Below are 8,959 nucleotides of genomic sequence, written 5' to 3'. Positions count from 1 at the left end.
GGGACTTGAAAAAGGCCATTTGATCAGGCTCTGGAGATAAGAACTGGATGCTTCTGGAAATCCAGGCACGGAGGAGCCATGGACTGATCTGGTATCTGCCCTGCTCAGGGTTTCTGCTTCTCTCCTCACTCTGTCAATGGATCCTCACTGTGTGCCCAGCCCTGAGTTACACCCTGGAGACAAGGAGGTGAATCAAAGGCAGCTCCTGCCCTAGAAAAGAGAGCACAGATATCAGCTCTGGGTGGAGGGAAGTCAAGAGAGCCACTTTGAGGACACAGTGCTGGAGGATTCCTTTGTTTCATAATTTTTATTGAGCACTGATTCTGTTCCAGGCCCTCTTCTAGGTGGGGATGTAAGATCCCTGTTCTGATGAACTTCCTGTTCTAAAGGAGTGGGCTGGTCAGTACATATGGCAACCAAAGAATTAAGAAAATGTTACATAGAGATGGACTATAAGCAGATAATTAAAACAGAGAACTACAATTTTGTGATAGGGCTTTCTCCAGTGATATCACTTAAGCTGAAATCTGAATGACAACAAGTAATTGTGCAAAGATGGAGAGACATGTTCTCGGCTAGAACGCCTAGCACAAATGCCCATGTTCAACTCCAAATTTGAGTTATTTACAAATACTTCCTCTCCTTGTGCCTAGGCCTGTGATGCACCCAGAGAGGACAGATAAGGGATGTTTTGAATGAGAAGAAAGGGATGAGGTGACTTCCTGTTGTAGGTCTTTAACCCTTCCCTCCTACCCCCAGTAAACTAAATATGGATAAAGGGGTGAACTAGGCAGAACAACTGATACAGAGGTGTGCACCTGTGTGTGTGTGTGCCTGTATGTGTGTGTACCTGTGTGTGTGTGTATGTGCCTATATGTGTGTGTGTGTGTGTGTACCTGTACGTGTGTGTGCCTGCCTGTATGTGTATGTGTGCATGAACATGTGTTCGTTTGGTAGGATGTATATGCATGCCTCTTCCAGAAATAAATATTGGGAAAGAACTATCCTCTGTGATTCTGATCCATGATCTGAGAATCTGTGATTCTAGATGGTCAGATAACTGAGTGGTAGAGAGGGATGTGTGGGAGGGAGCAGTAGGAGGTGTCTGGGTGCTGCAGTACAGAGCTGCCCAGTGCTAAGGTGGAGAACCCACCAGCAGCCCTGGAGAACTGCCCAGGATATGGCAATTCTCAGGATGGTTGTTCATTAATCTGGGGTTGAAGGCCAGTCTACCACTGTCTCTGCTCACTAGACTAGTTGGGGCTGATGTTGCTGAGGCATCCGCCAAAGGCCCAGGCTGGAGGACCAGCTTCCCGGCCACAGCCTCTGTGCTCTGAGGAGGCCCTAGTAGGTCATTCGTGGAGGAGAGAAGTGGAGGCCTGGGCCAAGAGTCTGGCCATTTGACTTGATCCTGGTGAGTTCCAGGCAGGGGCTATGGTGGGGTCATCAGGTTCCCTGAGGGCCTCTGTCTCTGTCTGACCTGGGGCCTTGTGCCCTTCCTGGATCCAGTTGACCATCTGCAAACTAAAGGTAGTCTTTTCAGCCCAATAGAAGGATGGAAATGGGGTGTATATGCTAGCAACATGTTTAGCTCTGGCTTTCGTCTCTAGCATAATCAGGGGAGGTAAAGAAAGGAGAAAGGTGAAGATCTGCTCAAGAAAACTCCCTTCCTGGATTTTCCCAGCAGTCCAGGGTTTACCCACCCGTGGTTCCATCTCTGGTCCAGGAGCTAGCATTCCACATGCTGTGTGGTACAGCCAAAAAAGAGATCAATTAATCTCCAAATTCAAAATCCTAAAAAAGAAAGATATTTCCCTTCCAACTCATTGCTTCTCACTGAGTCCTGGAGGAAAGAAAGGGTTAAGAGAGCTGACAGGCCAGGGGAGGCAAGGACAGATGCAGTAGTGTGAAGCACCTCCAGGGACACCGGGGTTAGAGGCCAGAGATAAGCAGAGGGGGAGGCCCACGGCGGCTGGGCTCTGAAGGCTTCCTGGGAGGGGGCAAGCTCAGGCAAAGACTGGATGGGGATCTGATGGCTGGATGGGGCGCAGAGCCAGAGAGGCATCTGGGAAGCTTGCAGCGAATCCTGCCAGGAGGAGGAACATGAGCTCACCCCACCGGGCCCAGAGTGAACAGAAATTTTAGAAGCCTGGGTTCTGGCTGGACAAATGGCCTCTCCGTGGAAAATTCAAATGAAGGGAAGGAGGTAAATCTAAGTCTCAGTTGGCTGGGATCAATTACCAAGAAGCCTCCATTCTCAGGGTCAGAATAAGGCTCCATACCTCAGGGCAATCTGGGTCCCCAGTCCCAGCAAGTGCCTGTCACAAAATAGAGACTTTATTAAACAAGATGATTGACAGGCTGTTAGGAAACAGCTGTGGTTCTGAGGGTGGTTGGGACCCTGGGGTGTAAAACAGATTTTTATGTGAAATGAGACAATGGATGTTGTAAAAACAGGTGCCATCAAGCAATGGGCCTTTTGGGACCTTGGGTCACCTGCAACAGTTTTGCTTTAGGGTCCATAGGAGGGGATGGAAGAGGGAAATTTAGGCTATGTAGACCTTCAAGAAAGGGAGTTAAGAGAGCAGCCAAAGCTCATGCCAGCAATGAGCTCTGTTTGCTGGGCCATCACCTGTTCTAAAAGGAACAGGGCTTGCGTGTCATGCGCAGACCCCATGGGCTCTCATGCTTTAGGGCTGCCTAAACTACCAAGCCTTGAACTCACAGGGCAAAAGAGCCCCAGGGAAAATGGGCCCCTATGAGATTACTCTTGCATCTAAATTTGTGTTAGCACTAATCTAACTCTAATACAGTTTACTTATCCCAGTAGTAGTTTTCCTAGTAGCTTAAGGAGTAACTCAGAGCCAAGAGTTGTGATATTTCCCTGTGTCAACTGCCCTGAGCACAGTGCCCAACACATCAGTTGTTCAGTAGCTCAGTCGTGTCCAACTCTTTGCGACCCCATGGACTGCAGCATGCCAGACTTCCCTGTCCTTCACTATTTCCTGGAGCCTGTTCAGACTCATGTCCATTGAGTCAGTGCTACCATCCAATCATCTCATATTTTGTCACCCTCTTCTCCTCCTGCCTTCACTCTTTGCCAGTATCAGGGTCTTTTCCAATGAGTCGGTTCTTTGCATCAGAATTGGAACTTCAGCATCAGTCCTTCCAATAAATATTCAGGGTTGATTTCTTTTAGGATTGACTGGCTTGATCCCCTTGAAGTCCAAGGAACTCTCAAGAGTCTTCTCCAGCACTGCAATTCGAAAGCATCAATTCTTCGGTACTCAACCTTCTTTATGGTCCAACTCTCACATCCATACAGGACTACTGGGAAAAACATAGCTTTGACTATATGGACCTTTTTAAGCAAAGTGATATCTATGCTTTTCAATATGCTGTCTAGGTTTGTCATAACTTTCCTTCCAAGGAGCAAGTGTCTTTTAATTTCATTTGCAGTCACCGTCAACAGTGATTTTGGAGCCCAAGAAAATAAAATCAGTCACTGCTTCTACATTTTCCCCTTCTATTTGCCATGAAATAATAGGACCAGATGCTATGATCTTAGTTTTTTGAATGTTGAGTTTTAAGCCAGGTTTTCACACTCTCCTTTTTCACCCTCATCAAGAGGCTTTTTAGTTCCTCTTTGCAGAGGTGGTGGCAAATGTTGGCTAAACAAAATAAGATGAAACTATTTTCCTCAACTCTCTTCATTCTAAGGTAAGGATCATGTTCCTGTTTTCATCACTTCCTGTCCTCCTGTGTGTGGTGACAGTATCCTTCTCAAATACAAAAGCCGTTGAGGATGCTCAGAAGACCTGCCCAGTGGTGGCCTGTGCCATCCCAGTCACTAACGGCACCCCAGGAAGAGACGGGCGAGATGGACCCAAGGGAGAAAAGGGAGAGCCAGGTAGAGGACAGGCCACTCTTCTTAAACCTTTACCCGAACAAGAGAGTGTCCTCTCTAAGGGGTCTAGCATAGAGACAGGGGGAGGCTCACCTTTCATTAAGGTGCGTGCCTGTGAAAGGGCATTCTCTCTAAAGATGCTTCTCTGGCTCTCAGGATCCCTCACTGCCACCCTGGAATTGGTGACACATGGTTGTACTTAGAGAAGGGGTGTCTTGACTGCTCAGGGAGCTGCCTTAGGACAGGCCATCCCCAGGATGCAGGAGGATCTTTCTTCCTTGGGTCACCACAAGTTGAGTGGCAGTTTCTTGGGGTCAATCAACTATCGAGCTTTCGGAGAAAGAGAATGAGTGACAGCTACTTCTTCATATTTCCTTCATCTTCCAACAGGGCAAGGGCTCAGAGGCTCGCAGGGCCCTCCAGGGAAAATGGGGCCTCCAGGAAACATAGGGAATCCTGGGCTTCCAGGACCCAGGGGCTACAAAGGAGATCGTGGAGATAGCTCGGGTAAGGAGCTCACCCCAGCATGTAGTAGGGGCTGAGGGGACGCAGGCCCTGGGAACTCCAGGCCAGGTGGGAGGTGCCCCGTCTCCTGCTGCCCCACTGGAAGATGCTCAGCTCTGCTTCCTGACCCAGCACTCTCATTCCTCTCAGCTCCTTGGGGCCTGAGGGGATTTCCACAGCTGGCTGAGTACAGACTTCCAAACTCCACCGGCTGCTCCCTGAGCAGGCCACTGTAGGCCATGTGCCCTGGCCTTTCTTCAGCTGCAGAGTCCACTGTGTGGTTGCAGGCTGCAAGGATGGAGGCGGCTCTTCTCTGCTCTTCCTTTATGCCTCTTGTCATGAGAGTGGCATGAAAAGTGTTGGCCTCATAGAATGCCTGGATAATGGGCGACATCACAGCAACTTAGTTCAGAGTAAAATAAATTTAGTAACAACAAAACCAAAATGATGACCTCTTACTAATATTTTATCCACTGACCTATCAAAATAATAAATGTATTCAAGAGTCTGCCTACAATAAGAAATTAAAATAGGATTAGGAACATGTTTCAAAAAGCAGAATAATTTGTTGGGCCTTTCTTATGAATAATTATAATATTTAAGAAATATATGAAGACAAGGACCCAGAACTATAGTTTATGGTATTATTACTACTATTACTATTACTATTTCCAGAGTTATAGTTTACAATAGTTACTAAGTATACTTGGGAAGGCAGGAATACATTTTATTTTCCTTTTGCTTCTTTTTATTTTTTTTTCTGGAATACTTTTTACTACGTTAATATCTGCTTTCCAATTTAAGGTCTTCTTCATGGACGGAGGAGCATAGTAGGCTACAGTCCATGGGGTCGCAAAGAGTCGGACACGACTGAGAGACTTCACTTCACTTCACTTCTCAATAAATATCCTCTCCCTATCGCTTTATAGTTGCTGAGGCTAAGCTGGCTAGCTTGGAGAGACAGATAAGGGACCTGCGATCAGAACTGGATCACGTCAAAAAGTGTAAGCTTTTTTTTCTGTTGCCAATGTGTTCTGGATTCTTTTATTTCCAGCGAACTCTAAGTTTTGGGGGAAGGGTGGAAAAGAACTTACATGCATGACCACTTATTATATACCAGGGCTAGGTTGGTTGTCATTTTCTTAATAATATGATTTCATTCAATCCTCTTGCCATCCCTATGTGTGGGTATTATACCCATTTTATTGACAGGTGCGAAAAAATTAGGTCCAAGCAGTGTGGATAATTAATTCAGCAGCATGCAGTTAGGAAGATGGAGGAGGATGGAGTGGAGGTCTGCTGACTCTGGGATCTTTGCTCCTTCCTCAGCACCCATGGGTCTCAGATGGGTATCCATGCCTCTTTCTCACCCTGGTGCCTACACCTGGCAGTGCGGCTCTAGCATGTTTCCCTCGGTTCACCAGTACAGGGACAATTTTTCCAGATATTTGTCCTAAGGATGGGATATCCCTGGCCTGCTGCCAGGGACTTGCCTTCGCCTTCTTACCAGGATCTCACCAGAGGTGGTGAAGAATGGGGCTCAACCCCAGATTCCCAGAGCAGGGCTTTTTCATCTGCTGTCCAGGGCAGGGCTCTAAGCCAAATCAACCCCACCTACCCTTTGTGATTTCAGTGCAAACCTTCTCCTTGGGCAAAAAGTCTGGGAAGAAGCTGTACGTGACCAATCGTGAAAAGATGCCTTTTTCCAGCGTGAAGGCTCTGTGCACTGCACTTGGGGCTACCGTGGCCACACCCAAGAATGCAGAGGAGAACAAAGCCATCCAGGACATGGCCTCTGATACCGCCTTCCTGGGCATCACAGATGAGGTGACCGAAGGGCAGTTTATGTATGTAACTGGAGGAAGGCTAGGCTACAGCAACTGGAAGAAGAATGAACCCAATAACTATGGCTCAGGGGAGGACTGTGTGAGCCTCTTACCAGACGGGCTCTGGAATGACATCTCCTGTTCTTCCTCCTTCTTGGCCATCTGTGAATTTCCAGCCTGAAGAGGCAAGTTCCTCTGCCCCCTCAGTGTCTCCCTGCTGCTCTGGAAGAGAATTCAGTGCTTATTTTCCCATATCCAGTGTTGACTCATTCCTTCTTGGGGATGGGAGGAAAGTGAAGGGGTGTATTGGATTGAGGGAGGAGGAAGAGAAAAGAGGCTGACAGTGGAGCATGAGGGTTTCTGGTCCAGTCCATGGCAAAGGACACCGTCTGTCCTGCCTAAGAGCACAGCATTGGGTCAGAGTCAATTACATAAAAAGCAAACAAACTCTCTCCTTTTTTAGTGAGGACACTGCAGCCCAGCTGATGGATCAGTGGAGGACCACGTCTGTGTCCAAGCAAGCATTAGTCTCAGCCTCCAAGAGATCCAATTCCCATTTTTCCAAATTGCCAGTACTTGGTGTCAAAGACTCCTTCCTTCTGATGGTTAACCCAGCCCTGTCTACAACATAAGTGTTGTTTTAGTTATTCATGAGCTACCCCTGAAGATCTCTCATTGCCAGACTATAACTCCTGGCATGGGTAACAATGAATAGTCCTAGGAATCCCTTCGCCTGCTCAAGTGGCTGTGGTCTCCCTATAGCCACTGCGTGATCCTGAGGACAAAGGGTAGCCTTTCCTTCTTGCATACTTTTAGGAAACTGATTTGATAGTGCAGCATATGCCAGCATCATAGAAGCTAATGGTCAGGCAGGCTGTGTCGTTCCCCACAGCATCACTGGTCTTAGTCCCTCCATGTTCAGCATCCCCTCCCTTCTGTGACATCCTTATCCCATTATAGGTCAATAGGTCCATTATTAGTAGAAACAAGAGGGAAACCTCATAAGGGTGAGGTTCATACCCTGGAGGGGAAGTTGTACAGCACCATCCAGTTAGCAAATAAAGCCTCACCTCTGAGCAGAGTTCGGACACCATCTTGGCTGACAGTCAAGCTCAAGACCATGGATGTTCTTGAGCAATCTCAGGGTGGTGGAGCTGAGATTATATAGAGCCCAGACAACAAACTGGGGGAAGGGAGTGAATTCTGGCTCCAACTGTATGTCAATCACAAAATGAGATTGAAAATATTTCACGAATGGGCTAAGGACCACCTTAACTTAGTGAAATATCTTTGTTAAATTAGTTTTCCACTTTATTTTTCTTTGTATCCAAACTACCAGAGGGGGCGCTTCGTATTTGGGAAACACTTGACGAGCATTTGTTGGAGTGGTGCACCAAAGACTTAGCAAAATGGATGAGTGGGTGGAATATTGAGAATTGAACAGTATAGGGTAGAGTTCTCTCCAAGGTGTGCTTTATCTGCAAGGCTATCAGGGTAGGGGCAGGGTGTGCTAAAGACACTGGGGCTGGCAGAGTGAGGGGGAGAGTGCCTTGTCCATGGCCTCTGGCCCACCAAGATGGTCACATCACTGAATTTTCAACCTCCTGAAGCTCTTGTTCAGGCACTGCTCTTGAGGGCAGTGAGAAGAGTGCTTTTGGGATGCAGAGCCGAACAAACCACTATTTGCACTTCAAATCCAGGCTGCTTGCCAAAGGAATGGGAAAGGGCCCAAAATGTATGAAAGAGGCACATATGAAACATAAAGAATGTATGCTATGGCAAACAGAAGAAGGAAAGAAGAGAAACATTTTAGAAGGAAAGAAGATACATAGATGATGACCCAGAACAAGAGAATTATGGTAACCAAGCATGAAAATTACGGCTGAATTTTATCATTGCCAAGATGAAAATGAGAAAATGGACAGGTTACCATTATATAATTCTTTCTATTTTAATAATAAGAATGAACGGGGATGGGGACCACTTCTACCCTGGGAAGAATGTCTCCTTTGTTTACACTGTGCGGAAGGGACAGTGTCTAGCTATAAATTTGAAGAGGATATGGTCATGTGCTTCACAGGAATTGTTTCCCGGTATGTAATCAGTCCTGAATATTCTCATTCAGAATTTGTAGGGGGGAGGAAGCACCATGGAAGGAACTAGAAGAAGGCTGAAAGGGAAATGGAAGAATTTGGAAGGACTGATGGTGAAGCTGAAGCTCCAGGACTTTGGCCACCTGATGTGAAGAACTGACTCATTGGAAAAGACCCTGATGCTGGGAAAGATTTAAGACAGGAGGAGAAGGGGACAAGAGAGGATGAGGTGGTTTGGATGGCATCACTGACTTGATGGACATGAGTTTGAGTAAACCAACTCCAGGAGTTGGTGATGGACAGGGAAACCTGGTGTGCTGCAGTCCATGAGGTTGCAAAGAGTCAGACACGACTGAGCTACTGAACTGAACTGAATGTAATGAGTGCCCCCTCTGTCAGGGAAGTGTAATAAAAAATCTGTGGATGAGCTCAAATTCTTCCATTTCCCTTTCAGCCTTCTTCTTCTAGTTCCTTCCATGGTGCTCCCTCCCCGTTACATCCCTCAATCACTAAAGCCTCTCACATTCGTGTTTTGAGAGCTTCCCATGAGATCCAAGACCCGATCCTGCTCCCCTACCCATAAGCCAGTCCTGCTGAAGATCCTTATGGATTCCCTCTTGTCTTGGCCC

General features: G+C 47.0%; 1 protein-coding gene across 1 annotated transcript; it reads left to right on the top strand.

Annotated features, from left to right (window-relative positions):
- On the top strand, positions 1–6,569 carry LOC102285693 (mannose-binding protein A). The gene is made up of 5 exons (XM_070364740.1): positions 1–91; positions 3,721–3,910; positions 4,298–4,414; positions 5,341–5,415; positions 6,045–6,569. Exons 2-5 carry the CDS (start codon positions 3,730–3,732, stop codon positions 6,416–6,418), a joined length of 747 nt encoding a protein of 248 aa, XP_070220841.1. The 5' UTR covers positions 1–91; positions 3,721–3,729; the 3' UTR covers positions 6,419–6,569.
- Positions 6,570–8,959: the final 2,390 nt, after the last annotated feature.

The sequence above is a fragment of the Bos mutus genome, chromosome 28 (assembly GCF_027580195.1).
Source record: "Bos mutus isolate GX-2022 chromosome 28, NWIPB_WYAK_1.1, whole genome shotgun sequence".
Lineage (NCBI taxonomy): Eukaryota > Metazoa > Chordata > Mammalia > Artiodactyla > Bovidae > Bos > Bos mutus.
This window is presented reverse-complemented; position numbering and strand designations above follow the sequence as displayed.